Source organism: Periplaneta americana, chromosome 17, assembly GCF_040183065.1.
Source record: "Periplaneta americana isolate PAMFEO1 chromosome 17, P.americana_PAMFEO1_priV1, whole genome shotgun sequence".
NCBI classification, from domain to species: Eukaryota; Metazoa; Arthropoda; class Insecta; order Blattodea; family Blattidae; genus Periplaneta; species Periplaneta americana.
In genome coordinates this window covers 35,589,319-35,607,690 of record NC_091133.1, presented here as the reverse complement: position 1 = coordinate 35,607,690, position 18,372 = coordinate 35,589,319, and the positions used below count along the sequence as shown (strand labels likewise).

The 18,372-nt window shown below is 36.8% G+C and overlaps 1 protein-coding gene across 1 annotated transcript in view; it reads right to left on the bottom strand.

The window, feature by feature from the left end:
* Positions 1-18,372, bottom strand: part of LOC138693001 (pecanex-like protein 1) — a 78,584-nt gene that overhangs the window by 48,536 nt on the left and 11,676 nt on the right. The window contains exon 4 of the mRNA XM_069816499.1: positions 6,845-7,028. Within this exon, the coding sequence (XP_069672600.1) occupies positions 6,845-7,028 (184 nt within the window). The remainder of the gene's footprint in view (positions 1-6,844; positions 7,029-18,372) is intronic.

The following is an 18,372-nucleotide window of genomic DNA, read 5'->3' as shown; positions in this document are numbered from 1 at the left end:
ATGGATGAGTCCAGATCTTTCTTCAACTGCAATTCCAAATGTGGCAATAAGTATACAAGACCAGACCTTCTTCATTGCTCGACATCTTATCACTAGATAAAAGACGATTGCTGCATGTTTCGAGAATGAAATCAAGGGCGTAGAAGTTTCGTAGTTACAAGAAATAAGAATGACACTGCACTAACGAATCTATGAAGCAACAACTCGTGGACGAATGGCGTAACAGTTATTATGGAAAACTAATTTTTCGTATTTGTCTATCTGCTGTGAAAATTTAACAATGTGCGTAGTTTGAGAGGAGGTTCCGACATAAATTCATTAACAGTTGCTATTTGAGATCTTAATAAAAACACAAACAATATATTAAATCTGGCTGCGAAATGGCTTTTATTATTTAACATGGGAAGACCCCACAATTCCCTCATCAAAATGATCAATTGTGGGCACCAACCTGGACAAAAGCATAGAGTTCTAGCCCTTCCGTCATGTGGTGCAGCTGTTAGTAGTCATGATGAATGAATAGAGAAGGGTCACTCACCAAACGCATTGGTCAGCATGGTGAGGTACTTGACCGAACTAGTATTTCTTCTCCTTCCTATATCAGTTCCCTCTTTCAACTTTCCTATTTAGCCTCTCTTGGCTAAACTCTTGTTTTCTTCTAACCCTGACGGTATTAGAGTACTCGAGGCCTTGGGGATCTTTTCATTGTCTTTCCTGTTTCTACTTAACTCTAATAAATCTATGGCAAAATTGTTCACATCCATAGAATTCTTTAATCTACACGTGTCTTTAGGTGGTGCAAAATAAACAACACATAAGCTCAATATAATTTTAACATTAGTAGTAGTAGTAGTATTTATTTATTTAACCTGGTAGAGATAAGGCCGTCAGGCCTTCTCTGCCCCTCTACCAGGGGATTACAACTATAATATGAAGAATAAAATTAAAATTAATATTAAATTTACAATTAAAATTACAATAAAAATTAAAGTACGACAAAATTACCTAATTAATGAAAGCTAGACATTTTATCATAGAAGTTAAGAACAAAGAATATTTTTGTATTTACTGAATTACAAAATTCTATAGCAGTGATTGCCAAACACCACGAAATTGTGACGTAATAGAAATGCAACCCGCACACCACTATCGCAGGGAGAGGGATGGAATGGGTGTCTCCTCAGGTAATGCAGTGAATAACAGTGCAGAGACGGACTGTGACCAAAAAATGAAAGCAATATAATATTCTTCTACTTATTAACTATACACAATTTTTTCCATGTTAATTTTTTATCCTCCTAGTCATTATTTTTGTATTATTAATAAAATAAAATAAATTAATTTTCTTATTTACCATAGAAAGAACGTGTACTTTACGTCAGCAGATATTAGAAATTAGGAAAACGCACCAGGCTGGTCACGAACTTGTAAATTACACTACATACTTAAAAAAAAAAAAAAAAAGTCGAAGCATTTTACTCCGATTAAGACATAGATGCCGATACTTTTTATTGTTTATTTATTAATAAAATACTAAAAGTACACCACAAAAGTCGAAAAAAAAAAAGTCGAAGTATTTTACCCCAATTAAGACATAGAAGCCGATACTTTTTATTGTTCGTTTATTAATGAAATATTCAAGTTACAGGCAAGGGTGTGGTAGTCCTCATAACAAGAAAAATAATGACAACCTAAATTGTTCTTTTATACTTCATTTAAAATTTTACAACAAATTATCTCATATTTTTGCCATCTGCACAAAATAAACACTTTTCCTCCCATGCTCCTTAAAATTAAGTTTTTACTTATTATCTGTTTTGGAAAAGACATCGAAACATATTATCCTACACGCTTGTAACATTACATGTGTACGTCCGCTGCTGATAAATGTCTTGTCTTATATTGAAGTGAAGGCTGTAAACAGAGGGTGGGGGTATAATGTCATGGTTACGCTTGAGTGGAGTCAGGGGCATGTGTCGCGACACAGCTTTTGGCGATCACTGTTCTATAGTGATGAAATTACCGGATATTGAAATATTTTGTGATATATTAAGAGAACTATTTACAAGAAATAATGTCTGAACGAGTCTCAATTACTGACCAAGTGCCTAGTAAGTTTGCGTTTGAATTGAGTTTTATTTCGACAGTCCCTGACACTAGCAGGTAACAAATTCCAGAGTCTTGGCAGGGCTATTGAGAAAGAGGATGAGTATGAGGAGGTGCGATGGGATGGTATTGTTAGTATTGTTTCATGGCGAGAGTGTGTGTTCAGATTGTGGTAGGAAGAAAGGTAAGTGAAGCGAGAAGACAAGTACGAAGGAATAGAAGAGTTCAAGATTTTGAAGAGAAGGAGAAGTGAATGTAAATTTATTTTCTTATCTAGTTTAAGCCAACCTATTGTTTCCAAGGATGGAATAATATGATCATATTTACGAACATTGCTTACAAAACGTACAACAAATTATGAGCACGTTGAAGTTTCGTTTAGTTGTCGCTGGAAAGGTCTGTCAGTAAAATGTCAGCATAGTCAAAATAGGGAAATACAAGCATCTGCACAAGGGACTTTTTTTAAGCAAGAGGAAAGATGAACATTTATCCTTTTTAGCACATGGATAATAGAATATACTTTTCTGCAGGTTTCTGTGATTTGCATGTCCCAGTTGAGATTATTATCCATGTGAATGCCAAGATTTTTTACCGAAGAACTGAAAGGGATATGTACTGTACTTACTTTAACGGGGGAAATGTCAAGGTGCTTTACAGCTCAAGTAACATTATTGGGAAGCAAGAAACAAATTGAATATATCGAAGCATTTGGGCATTAGATTACTACTACTAGCTATATACCGTATTTACCCACGTAATAGACGAGTTTCTTTTTTAAATTTTCATAAAAATAAACTAAAAGAATTTTAGTGAAAAAAAAAAAAAGCATGTATTAAAGGTGTGCCAGCTTGACAACTTTCAGCTTAAAACTCGCTGTATAACTTGAATATTGCGGTATTTTCTTATCCATTGTCGAAAGACAATTTTATCAACACAACTGATTACTGCAGATGTCCTAAAAATACTATGTTATTAATTGGAGAGTACCTATACCGCATCCTAACACTTTAATCGCATCCTAACACTTTAAAAGTAGCCCACATAAATTCTCAAAGCCTTCTCTGTCATTTCAATGAAGTTCAATCTATTTTCTCTCCTTTGTCTCTTCACGCTATTCTTATCTCTGAAACGTGGTTGAAGCCTTCCCTATCATCTTCTCTTGTAAGTTTAGATAATTACACCTTCTGTAGAAATGACCGAATCGGTAAACGCGGAGGTGGTGTTGCGATGTATGTGCGATCGGACTTACCGTTTAAAATTGTCTACCAGTCTTCGAATGAAGTCTTAGAACATCCTGAATATCTATTCATCGAAGTTGGTGCAAGCAACAAAAAGTGCCTCCTTGGAGTTGTATACAAACCCCCTAAATCAGGATTCTTAAGTGACCTTGAAACACCTTTGCTTAATCTTGTGCCTCACTATGACCATACTGTTATTTTAGGCGATTTCAATACAAACTTATTAAATTCAAGTAATTACGCTACAGTTCAACTTAAGAACATGTTTGAGTCTTACAATATATCCATCCTTCCTTCCGCAGCTACCCACCACACCCAGGAATCGGAGACACTTCTTGACATTATTGCCACGACTAATCCTCAGCTAGTATTAACGAATGGACAACTACCAGCGCCGGGTATCTCAGCACACGACATAATCTTTTTAGAATATTCCTTGTATTGTCCAAAATATAAACCTCGCATCACATCATACCGGGACTTAAAGCATATTGAGCATGAGGAATTAATCAATGACGCACTTAGCCTGCCTTGGACTGAAGTGTGGAATTTACCAGACATTGACGACAAAATCGAAAAATTTAACGACCTAGTAATTCAGTTATACGATAAACACGCACCTTTGAAAACCAGACGAGTTGGTAGACACCCTGCGCCTTGGATGTGCGATGCCATAAAATTACTCATGACAGACAGAGACACTGCTTATCGTAAATACAGACGGAGCAAGGACGAATTAGATTTTAATACTTACAAAGTTTTAAGAAATAAATGTAATCAAGCAGTAAGAAATGCTAAATTACGCCATGCACATTCCCTTATTCTACCTTCGGTCAGTGCGAAAGAATTGTGGCGTAACCTTAATAACCTGGGTCTAACAAAAGCAAAGCCTCGGGTAGATAACATCAACTTGTCACTCAATAGTCTAAATGAACATTTTGTCACTGCTCCACCTGAACCATTACATAAGCAAGAGACTCTTGAATTTCTCAGATCTTACCCCCAACCTGTGTGGGATAAATTCTTCTTTAAATACATTAACCCGACTGACGTAATGAAGACGCTGCGACGTATGAAATCTAAAGCCCAAGGTATAGACAATATAAATATCACTCTCCTGTATAAAATAATAGATGTGATCCTGCCGACCATCACACATATATTCAATGCATCTATTATGACTGGGTCCTACCCCTCACTCTGGAAAATGGCATTAGTGAAACCTTTACCTAAATCTAACACACCTTCTACAGTAAACCAATACAGACCGATATCAATTCTTCCCACTCTTTCAAAAGCATTAGAACATATTGTACATGGACAACTTATGAACTATCTCGACGAACACAAACTCCTTGATGACTATCAATCGGGTTTTAGACATGGACACAGCACTTCTACAGCCCTACTTAAAGTGACTGAGGACACCCATGAAGCTATGGATAGGGGTGAAGTAACGGCACTAACTCTTCTCGATTTCAGCAATGCCTTTGGTTCTGTTGATATCGACTTGCTTCTTGCAAAGATGAAGGCTTTGCACCTGTCAGACAATACCTTGAGCTGGATGGACTCCTACCTACGTGACCGCCAACAGTGTGTTTCACTTGATAATCAATTCTCCCAATGGAGATGCACAAAGGCGGGAGTGCCGCAGGGCTCCGTATTAGGTCCACTACTTTTCTCTATCTACATTAATGACGTATCAAAGAACTTACAGTATTGCCGATATCACCTCTATGCCGACGACCTACAACTTTACATACATTCCAGACCCAATACGATCAATGAATCGATTGACAAGTTAAATTGTGACCTAGCCACTGTCTCCACTTGGGCGGCCAATTTCGGACTCGCACTTAATCCAAGTAAGACTCAAGCCATAATTATTGGACATAAGCGTTTAGTTAACTCCCTTAATAACAGTAATCTTTCAGTTGTTACTCTTAACAACACGCTAATCCCTTATTCATCTGTCGTAAAAAATCTTGGCTTCTTTTTTGATAATAATCTAAGTTGGAATTTTCAAGTTAAAGAAACGATAAAAAAAAATCTGTTCCTCCATTCACTGTTTGAGTCGCTTGAGAAACTTCTTGCCCCAGCAACTAAAACTTACCCTAGTGCAAACCCTAGTAACGCCGCACTTCGATTATTGTGACGTTTTGTTAAGTGACCTAAGTTCTGAATTGTCAGTCAAGTTACAGCGAGCTCAGAATATGTGCGTCAGATACGTGTGCAACATCCGACGGTATGATCACATATCACCGTCCTTCGCAAGTCTCTCGTGGCTCCGACTTAAAGAACGTAGAACTTTACACTCTTTGTCTTTACTCTTTCGAATTCTGCACACTTCAACACCAAATTACCTTTCGTCTCGTTTCTCTTATCTATACTCTAACCACGATGTAAATACCAGATCACTTATCTGTGGCACGCTAAGTATACCTCTTCATAGAACATCTTGTTATTCATCATCTTTTACAATATCCACCTCGCGTCAATGGAATTCCTTGTCACAAAGTATTAGGGGCTGCAAGACAATAAACACCTTTAAGAACAGCTTAAAAGATAACCTTATTAGCATTTCACTCCAATCATACTGATTTAAACTATCACTGACTACATTGTTACTTTTTTCTTTAGACATCATCCTGATTGTGCTGTATTTTAATTGTCTCGTAATAATCTCTTTCTATTATCTAATATTATTTGAAATATATTAACATTCTATGTATTTTAGTTTAATTCTGCTACACAGTTTATTTCAGTGTTTAATTAATAGTTCATAGTATTTTGTTGTTTAATTTGTAAATAACTTTTGTATACATGTAACTCTCATCTCAATCAAATTGTTGGATTCTTTGTAAGTTCATGCATATGTATATACACTTTTTGCTGGTTGAGTGGAAGAGAAGGCCTTACGGCCTTAACTCTGCCAGCTAAAATAAATCATTATTATTATTATTATTATTATTATTATTATTATTATTATTATTATTATTATTATATTTTGCATGTGTAGAAAAAGAATCTATCACGATTGCAATGATACCATGAATTGTTGTATAAAAACTTGAATTTAAACATACTAAGCAGTGCATCCAATCTTACGACTTTCTCTATTAAGTGGGGAATTTCTTTTTTTTTTAATTTTAACGCGAAAAATTGGGGTGTGTCCATTATGCGGGTATATACAGTATATTAAATCTCAACAAATCTATGGAAACACGATTTAGTTTGCTTGGTAATTGATAGTCCTTTATTTAGCAATCTTTTTTAACTAGAAAATTCCACAGTCAACCTGTTCACCACGAGTCTCACAGGATTAATTTTAAATCCTTGCTTCCTTCAATTAGAAACCATCACAAACAGAAAGATCTACAGCTAAGGCTGCATGTTTGTTGCAATATGAGATTTTCTGGAATTTGGGCAGAAAGACCCATGTAGTATAAATTTTATAACTGAAAACATAAATCCTATACTTTGGGATACTTTTTCATTACCTGCTTGGCATTCTGCATGGAACCACGTTCTGGGTTCCTGTTGCGTAGATAGACCAATTCCTGCTGCTGGCCAGCCCACAATCCTCTCACACATTCACGGTTCATTTTGATCACTCGAAAGCTCAAGTAACGCTTGTTTAACATTATTATCTTGTACTCATCTGTGCCATCATCAAAGACATGCCTGCAATTTAAACTGAGTTTAAGTTTTCTTTCATTCACTTCCTGTAATTAACAATTATTTAGTTACAGAGAGTTAATGGCTTTACTGTCAAGAACTAAGCATTAGTTAACAACAATAATAATAATAATAATAATTTAGTTACACACTCTGACATAACAAAAGTATTAATGTGAATTATTATACATAAAAGTTATAATAATTAAACAAATTAAGTACAACTCTTAGAATGTAGGCTTTCACAGCCAGCGTCATTGGATTGGTATTATCTGGGCTAGAAAGCTGTGGTCTGTTGGTAAAACAACCAAACATTTCATCTACTACTCCGATGGACTTCTTCAGTGGTGTGGTACACGGGAGCAGAGAGATCTACTATGTGTACGAAGGACGACTGGTACTGGGACTGCTAGCATGTCAATATTTAAGGTGTAGGAGGGTTGTGGCTTGTCGCCGCAGTCCGCACTGATGGTTTAATGTTCTGATTGGTTATCGTAGTGTTCAATTGTCAAAGGAAGAATTTGGTGTGTGTGCTTCTCAAGGCCGGGTACCATGCTTTGTTGACCTTGAGTCTTGTTCCTTACAATTAAAGTTGCTTTTGTGTTTGTATATTTCAATAGCCTCCTGATGTAACCTAGCATAGAAGTGTGGCGTACCGCTTAGGATGTCAGTGTCCTCGAAGCTGTTGTGATCCCCCTTTTTAAATGCATGCTTGGCTATGGCTGACTTATCCATGTGACCTAGACGGCAGTTCCTTCTATGCTTGGTGATTCACGTCTTGAAGCTACGCTATATTATATCTATGTAAACTGAACCAGAGGAGCTGAAAACCCGGGTTCAAATCCTGGCGCCAGAGAAAATTTTTCTCTGTTCCATTACTCTTACATCGTATGATGACGCAGATTATCTGCATGGAAATATCATATGTACTTTGGTACATTAAAACAATATATATGATACAAGTCTAGTCTTTCAGGTGAAGCTCCCTGTAATTATTCAATATATATGATATGCGTAAATCACTTCGTGATTTAAGATGGCGCTTATTCCGTCAGATCCCGGCCAACTAGTCACTCATAACGAGTGCACCTCAGCACATGTGTGGACTTCGGTCCTACGTTCATAGACATCTATGACGTAGTGCAGAGGGCGGCCACTAGAGGGAACCCAAGAGTTGGAGCTTAATCTGAGATGATTCTGTCCGACGCTGGGATGGTATCCGGTGTGGCTTAGTGGATAAAGCATCAGCACGTAAAGCTGAAAACCCGGGTTCAAATCCTGGTGCCGGAGAGAATTTTTCTCCGTTCCATTACTCTTACATCGTATGATGACGCAGAATATCTGCATGGAAATATCATATGTACTTCGGTACATTGAAACAATATATTGTTAAGGGAACGAACAGGTGAAAAAAATACAAATTTTTGTTTTTATGTTCATAATTTTATTTAAACCTTCTACTTTCATAATATGGCCTCATTTTTTATTTGGGAGCCCTTTAAACCGTGTCACATGACGTTTAAATGTCTGCTTGCACGTGCTTCGTTGCCCTTTAAACGAGCTGTCAGCTCTAAAGTTTATGTTGAGCTTTGTAATTTGAATAAAGCGGGCTAGTTTTTTTTCTGGTGTGTATCTAGTGAAATTAAGTTTGTTGTCACTCCTGAATATACTATCAGCTTGCCTGTCAGCCCTGCAAATACTTTGTTTTGAAACTGTGAACGGCAAAATATTGTTTGTGGATCTTTCTTCTCGAGTTTGTGCGTTTGTACGTGAATATTCATACTTGTTTTGCTGATTTCGTGTTATTTAGAATGCTATTAAAGTTTTACACTAATTTTGTATTCAATTAGTTGTATATATTAGTGTGAATAAGTTAGTATAAGTGCATTAGGTTAGGAATCGTCACAATAACATTCAAGACCACGTGTATAACTCAACATTTAGCATTTTAGGCATAGTTTTAGTTTTCTAAACATGAATAGACTAAGTGACATTCATAATAAGGGCAAGAAACGATCAAAATATGCTAATAGGGCTAAAAATTTAGCAAATATAAGGTGGAAGAATGCCAAAACTATTGTGGAATGTGTGCAACAAGAAAATGTGTTAGGCCTAGTTGGTGATAATGAAGATCAAGTGTCAAAAGAACCAAATAATAAACAAAGTGCTAGTGAGATAAAGTTGATAAAATATGGCAACTTTCAGGAGAATTCAAATATAAGTGCCCCCCAGTGTAGTGAAGACTACACATTAGTGCATGTAAATTTGTGGAGTGAACTGTATAAAGGAGTAAAATGTGGTGAATGTGGAATGGATAGTGCAAAAGCTGAGCTTACTGAACCATCAGGCTTTGCATTTAAAGTGATAGTGAAGTGTTATAATTGTAACACAGTGTTGAATGAAATGTATACAAGCCCTAAGGTAGGTAACACTGAGTCAACTCGACCTCCCTTCGATGTAAATAGAAGAATGGTCAACGCCTTTGTTACCATGGGAAAAGGACACTCTGCTATGGAACAACATTGTATGGCTATGGGTATGGCAGGTTTGAGCTCACCATCCTTCAACTCTCACCTGATAAAACTGACGGAAGAAAACAAACTTGTTAGACAACATGTGTTGAGAAATGCTCACTCTGCAGTTAGACGAGCTCACATGGAAGTGGACAGTTCTATTAGTGATAGTGATGTTATAAATATTGGTGTGTCATACGATGGCACATGGATGAAGCGTGGACATACATCAAAGTATGGTTTAGGTTTAGTCATAGATATTTTAACAGGGCTAGTGTTAGATTTTGAAATAATGTCAAAATATTGCAGTACTTGTGAAAAGACAGAAAAAAAAAATGGATGTTGCAAGTGACGAATATAAACAGTGGTATCAAAGTCACAAAGATGCTGGTGTTTGTGAGAAAAATTTTGATGGATCTTCAAATGCCATGGAGATGAAAGCTGCAGAAATTCTCTGGACCCGGTGATGGTGTGTTTTTGCATCCCCGTCAGACAATAAGGTTGTGTAATATGAGGTACACAACCTTATTGTCTGACGAGGATGCAAAAACACACCATCACCTTCAGCAGCTTCAAGTTTATGGTGAAGGCATTGACATTAGAAAAGAAGAATGTGTGAACCACGTTGCTAAGAGAGTAGGTAAAGGTCTACAGAATATTGTTAGGGAATGGAGAGGGACAGATTCCTCAATCGGAGGCAAAAAAAAGGGAAGTCTGACTGCAGAAATGATACCTCGACTGCAAAATTACTACAGAAAGGCCATTATTGACAATATCCCCGATGTAAACAAGATGAAGAAAGCCATCTATGCAACACTTGACCATGCAATGTCCACGGATGACAAGCCCCTGCATTCAAGATGCCCTAGTGGTGAAAAGTCATGGTGCTTCTTCAACCGGGCCATTGCGAAGCAAGAAGCTGTTCCGAAGCATGACTTGAAAACCATGAAGACAGTGTTGCGACCTGATGTTGTGGCTAAAATCATGCCAGTGTACTGTAGACTAGCTAGTGATGAACTTCTTAGCAAGTGCACTGCAGGAAAAACTCAAAATGTGAATGAAAGTGTTCATAGTGTGATATGGCGGAAGTGCCCAAAAGAAATTTTTGTATCAAAAAAAAAAAAACTTGAAGTGGCTGTTACTTCTGCTGTGACTGAATTTAACATGGGTTGTACAGCAAACATTTCCATGGGAGATTTAGTGTCAACAGTGAAATTATCTCCTGCAGCATACAAAATTGGCAATAGGAGAGACAAGCGTCGACTGCAGCAAGCGGCTACTTCAACCAGTGAGAACTTCAAAACAAGCAGGAAGAAGCTACGTTTGTCAAAAAGTGTCACTGAAAGTAGGAAAAAGCAGCAGGAAGGGTCAACATATCAGGCAGGAGGGTTTTAAGCAATTTCCATAACGTGTAAGTACTCAAACATAGTGTTGTACTTTAAAACTTGATTTTCTCCCTTTTAAATTTTATTACATTTTAACATGTTCAAATTGCTCCATATGATGCATTTCTTAACCAATTGTGATGAAATTTTTACCACAAGCCCACATTACCTAAAGGAAAAAGACTGTCACATGGATTTTTAAAATATTTATTATTTGCCAAGATATAAATTGATTAAGATGCATGAAATTAATTTTTTTCTTTAAATTGGCACTCACCCAGTTTTGAATTTTTTTCTCAGAAACTAAGAAGTGCTAACTAAAAATCATGTGATAGATGTTTTATTATTGTTAGAGGAACTGTTCTATATTTTTTTTTAAATTCATAATGTTAAGCGTTCATCATGCAGCATTTTTTAAATATTAATTAGTATTAATTGGTAAATAATTAATTTCTTCAAAACTAATTAAGATACATTGATGAAATTTATAGGGATGTTTTAAATACATATCAGCACTCTGTGGTAAAAATTTCAGTCCATTAGCATCACAAATACATAATTTGAATATTTCACCTGTTCATTCCCTTAATGCAAGTTATCTTGAACCTTCTGAGCGGGGACAGAGGGGCAGAGGGAAGGAAGCACGTAACGCAGGTGGAGCCAACTGAGTTGTTTGCGCATGCTCCGCAGCATAATCTCTTGTCAAGAAACATAGAGCTATTTCCTTCACTGCGTACCAGTAGTGTTACCATGGAGCAGCAACCACAGGGTAGTAATTATGGTGAAATCACACCACCGCAGAGAAAAAGTAACGCTGTTATCCATAGCCGAGAAAGAGAAATTATCGCAAATATAATAAAATAAGCGTTGCGAGGAGGAAAAATTAAACACATATTTGCTGGAACCTCTTGCTAAGGAATATGAGAGAGCGGCTAAATACTCTGGCAAAAGTATTAGTTCCGTGAAGAGAATTAAGAATAATATTGAATTACAACCGAATGAACCTCACACTACTCGGGAAAGAATAGTTATGTAATGTTTATAAATTATTGCTATAATAGTTATGTACAATAGTGTGTGTACTGTGAACGACATAATGAATTACTATTGTAAGTTATTATTTTCTTATAGTTCTACTAAACATATTATTTCATTCCAGAATTAGGACTTGTGTAAAGTTGAAGTGGACGACTTCGATCAACACGTTATTTGGGATACAATCGAAGAATTCTATCGTGTTCAGAAACTAGTACATAGTCTACGATTAAGAAGATAATTCCGAATGGATGATGCCATTGACGAAATAATTAATTTTGGAACAAGCGATGATGGCAGCAATGATAGGGATATGGATTGTGTATAATTGTAAATTAATGTAAATTCAAATAATAAGCCTGTAAAATATTGTTATAAGAATATGTACATATCAGCTGAAGGTGTAAGTCATGCAGGCCTATATAATGTACAGAAGTAGCTGTAGTAACTCCGCCATTGCCAGTCCCCAGCCCGGATGAGAGAGGAGTGTACACACGATTATATTTAAATACTTACTCATTACAGGTTAATTAAAGCTTGCTACGAAACTATGTTCTCCTCTCAAAACCGGAGTATCGAGAGAAGATGATGTCTCTATTGAACCAAGTTCTTTTACAGTAGAGAGCCGTAAGGTAAAAGAACCAACATTTTCTGAAAGGAGTCACGTTACCCGAGGGAGGGGCATCCTTGCCATGCCGTTACGTTGATGAGTATACGCCATACCGAGCAGTTCCAAAGACAGACTTAGGGGATGTAAGGTTCAAGATAACTTGCAATGACAGTATATGATATGTGTAAATCACTTCGTGATTTAAGACGGCGCTTATTCTGTCAGATCCCGGCCAACTAGTCACTCATAACGAGTGCACCTCAGCACATGTGTGGACTTTGGTCCTACATTCATAGACATCTATGACGTAGTGCAGAGGGCGGCCACTAGAGGGAACCCAAGAGTTGGAGCTTAATCTGAGACGATTCTGTCCGACGCCGAGGTAGTATCCGGTGTGGCTTAGTGGATAAAGCATCAGCATGTAGAGCTGAAAACCTGGGTTCAAATCCCGGCGCCGGAGAGAATTTTTCTCCATTCCATTACTCTTGCATCGTATTTGAGTATTTGTCTTTTTTTTTTTTTTTTCCAAACTTGCAGCACAGCCAACTCAAAGAACTGGCACATCGGTTGTAGAACACAGTATATTGCGAATTCTACTTGTTTTAATGTGTTTTATACAATTTACAGTTAAGGGACGTGATAAATCCAGATTTGTGGTGGTAGAATTGAGCTATTAGGTGGTCAAATCTTTTGTTAGTTCAAGGGTCTGTGCTGGACACACACACAAGATGGCGCCAAGTGAATGTTGCCTGTAAATCTGGTGTTTTCTGATCAGTGTTTGTGCGCGTAATTGGCTCACTACTGTCTGATATAGGTGATCAGACTGAAGTGTAACATGTAAAGAGTGTATGTTTGTGTTAGCGTAGCTCGAGATTGTCTATTTGACTGTATAAACTGCGGTAATTGTGAGCGAGAATCTGGGAACTTCACTGCGTACTGGAGCAAATCAGTTGCTGGGGCACAAGGCGCTCCCAACCTGCAACGCAAGACGCACGGCTTCCTCGATCACTGCGGAACATAATACTGCTGGGGAGAAACTGTATTGATGCGCGAAGAGCTTACCAACGGGGTGTCAGAGAGAGAAAGTTGTGGTGATAGGTCTCAAGGAGAAGCTGTGTTCCTGCATCGTAGTGAGCTGTGCACAAATGTCGTCTACCGTTGTGGTGCTAGGTAGGAAAGCCAAGAAGTTTGAAGGTGTAGAACACGCAGAACTGTAGAATACCAAAACCAAGATGGCGGAAGGTATTGAAGACGCTATCGATAATGCTCTCAATACTGTGGTTAATACAGTTGATTTAAGTGGGAATGTGAAGAAAGAATTGAAGAAGACGATACATGAAACTGTGAGTAAACTCCGTACATTGTTTGTAGAACTTAAGAAAAGCATAGAGGATAAAACAGCGGAAAATGACAACCTGCAAAAGGGGTTAGGTGAAGTAAGAGCAGAGCTTGAAGCAATGAAATCTACTTTTGGAAGGGGACATGTAGTGCCAACTATGGATGGCCGGCGGGACCAGCGGACGAGAGGAGCAGCAGGACCAGGAGAGGGACCGCCATCTTCCATCGGAAGGCAGAATCTCTACTCCGAAGTACTCACAGGCAAGACCGAGAAGAAATTCAAGCTGACAGTGAAATCGAAAAAAAATCATCCACCAGAGACAACTAAGCAAATACTAAAAGCCAGCATAAACCCAGCTGAAATGAAAGTCGGAATTAACACATTCAAGTCCCTAAGGGACGGCCAGGTGCTTATAGAGACTAGTAGCAAGGAGGAATTGGAATCCCTACGGACAAGTATAACATCAAAATGCGGTGATCAGCTGGAAGTGAACACTCCTAAACTTAGAAATCCAAGACTTATAATCTATAATGTCCCGGAGGATATCTCAGCAGAAAGTGCAGCGGAAAGAATAATATGCCAGAACCCAGAACTAAACCTGAATGACGTCGATATACAAGGGAAGTATTGCTACAAAAACAAGTTCAACAAGAAGAATATTTTTTTCGATTTATTTGTATGTATGTATTTGGGCAAGCACCGGTGGCAGTGGTATATACAATATTAACAATACACAATAAAATGATAACCAATACACAATAAAATTTACAATACACAATACAATTTTACAACACATATACAATTTTACACACAATACAATAATAATACACAATACAATTTAACACAATAATAATAAAACATAAAATAAAATACAACCTACATAATTATCTACAGGTCCTACATAAGTTTCAATAGTCTTTCACTTTACTCTCATCTCATTCCCTGTAGTGGCACTATGACGCATTTCACTGACACTTTAGCACACATTTCACTGACACTCTGTAACACATTTCACTGACACTATAGAACACATTTCATTGACGCTATAAATTATCACTGATCGGAACTGTTCACTGCACTGTAAAACCATAACTTCACTGACTCACCTCGCTTCACTGAAACAACAGTTCAAATAAGTCAAATAATTACATCCTTATGCATACTTATAAACAGAACTACATTTAAACTAAACATTTCTAGTCTAAGGCCCTCTTACACGCTAGTTTTAAATAATTTACAATTCAAACCAAGGAAATAAACTCGTCAGCCTAGATAAATACATGTCACCTTAAAAAATTAAATGTTGAATGTCACCTTAATTTTAATTTTCACTTTATATACAACTTTTAAAATTATTCTTGAATCTCCTTAAGGAAGGACAGCCCTCAAAGACCGCTGCAGGTAGGTCATTCCAATCATTTATAGTTCTATTTAAAAATGAGAATTTACCTACATCCGTTTTCTGTTTCCTACATTTGATTTTAAAATCATGATCGTTCCTACTATAGTACGTTGGCTTTTCTAACCGAGCCGTTATGTCTACCCATGCTTTCTGACCTAGATGTGCTCTATACAATGATGTTATTCTAGTTTTCCTACGTCTGTTTTCCAAAGTTTCCCATTTAAGTTCTTTTATCGTATCGTTTCCATCTTCTCTTTTACCTTTAACAAATTTCGCTGCCCTATACTGGATTCTTTCTAAGGAATTTATCTGGTATATTCTATAGGGATCCCAACACGTAGTTCCGTATTACATTAACGGTCGCACTAACGTTAGATATGCTATTTCCCTCGATTTGGGGCTAGCCTTTCTCAAGATTCTCATAATAAAGTGAAGTGCCCTCCATGCTTTACCCGTAACATTATCAACATGCTCTCCCCAAGAAAGGTTGGAGTTTAAATACACTCCTAGGTATTTACAACATTGTTCTTGCGGAATTACAACACCACTGAATTCGTAATTAAGACTAGTTTCCTCTCGGGTTTTACAAAATGTTATAGATTTACTTTTAGAACCATTTATTTTCATCCTATGCTTTAACGCCCAGTTATAAATTTTATTCAAGTCTGTTTGAATAGCATCTACATCTGAAATATTTCTAATCTTTCTATAGATAATGCAGTCGTCTGCAAATAGCCTCATATTTGATGTAATATTCTGGCATAGGTCATTTACGTATATTATAAAGAGTAATGGACCCAGAACGCTCCCCTGTGGCACCCCTGAACTTATATTTCCAATTTCCGATATTTCATGACCTACTCTAACTATCTGGGTTCTACCTTTTAAGAATTCTTGGATCCATAGCACCACTCTTTTATCTATTCCTAGCCTACTTAACTTATCTATTAATATGACATGTGGCACCAAATCAAATGCTTTCGAAAAATCAATCACAACTGCATCGATTCTTCCGCCTCTATCTACCTCTTCAGCTAGATCCTGAACCAGCGACGTAATTTGACTATCACATGAGAAGCCTTCCCTAAAACCATGCTGGCGGTTGTAAAAACAGTCTTTCGCATTTAGAACATGACGAATATAATCCGATATCAAATGCTCCATGACTTTACATACGACAGATGTAAGGCTAATCGGTCTGTAGTTTCCGACATCTAATTTATTTCCACCTTTATGTATGGGTACCACTATAGCTGATTTCCAGTCACATGGAATAGCTGCATTGTTTATGGAAACATGAAATATACGCATTAAGTATGGAATTATGGCCTCGGAACCTAATTTAAGAATCTCTGTAGCAATACTATCTGGTCCTCGAGACTTCCGATTTTTTAATTTCGTTATTCTCTCTCTAACCCCTTTGGAAGTTATTTTGAAAGTCGAATTTGGTTCACATTCATGGTCTGTGACACAACCACTCCTATCAGCGGGATTATTATTATTATTATTATTATTATTATTATTATTATTATTATTATTATTATTATTATTGAAAACCGAAATGAAATAGGAATTTAATAAGTCGGCCTTTTCTTTGTCATCAGTTATACTTTCTCCATTCTGATTTCGTAAAAGCACTACTCCTTCGTTTTTTCCTTTTCTCCTGCGTACATAATTATAAAACTGTCTCCAATTGTTACTTTCATCTTCTTTTAAAATAGTTTTTAGAAAATTTTCCTGAGCTAACCTTTTTTCACACTCAAGTTTCTTAATTAATTCGACATATTTTTCCCAATGCTCATGGCTTCGTTTACGTGTGCTAAATGCGCGCCTTGTCTTTTTCTTTAAGTAGCGAATATAATTAGTGTAATATTCTGGGTCCGGATTTTTCTTAATTATTTTAGAAGGTACACATTTTACTAATGCCTCGAAAATTATACTCTTAAATTTATGCCACACATTTTACATATTTCCTTCAGTCCTTAGAAAGTCATCATGCTTTTGACTATAATTATGTGTATATATTCCGCCTTTGCTTATCATACAATATGAATGAATTAATTAGTCATATTTTCTCATTAACGTTTTCGGTACGTAAATTGTACCATCTTCAGATGTTTGTATATGATGCTAATTGTTAACCAAGCCTGTGGGTGCATGTATCTGGACTTAAATGGTCAGTGTTTTTGTGCATGCTGTGCGATGTCGGTGAAGTACCGAAAACGTTAATGAGAAAATATGACTAATTAATTCATTCATATTGTATGATAAGCAAAGGCGGAATATATACACATAATTATAGTCAAATTGTGACAGCTTATCGGTATATCTTCAACATGAAATTCATCATGCTTTTGTCGTAGAAACGTTTGTAATTCATGAACATCGGTTTTGTTAAAATTCCAGACAGACAGTGGACTTGACCTCGGATTTACTGTGTTTTCCCAGAAGATTTCTAATAAGACGCTATTGTGATCACTTATTTTATGAAGACTTTCAGAGTTGACAAAGAGAGAGACAGGTCTTAGTAGGTAAACATCTAAGAGGGCATTGTCACGCGTCGGACCATTTACTACCTGCGTGAAATCTTTACGCCAGATCAATTCATTAACAAGGGTCTGTGCATCTGAATTTGTACCTGAAATCCCGTTCCAGTTAATTTTCGGGAGGTTTAGATCCCCAGCAATTACTACGTTTCGGTCTTCTGATACTGTATTAAGATATTCATTTAGTTTGTGCAAAGTTAAATTGTTTAATTCACTGGGTGGTCTGTAACATGCTATTACATCTAAGGTTTCCCGCCCATTTCTTATCTGAACATTCAATATTTCAACTTCCTCATGTATCCACAGAAGATTGCTACTTATTTCTATCTTAGTACAAACGAACACTCCCCTTCCCTTTTCACTTCTATCCTTTCTGAAGACTCTATAATCCGACCTAAAAATTTCCGAGTCATTTATGTCTTCCCTAAGCCATGATTCCGTCCCAATTATTACATCTGGATTATAAACATCGACCAAGTTCCAAAACGGAATAAGTTTATTTCTAATACTTCGGCAATTA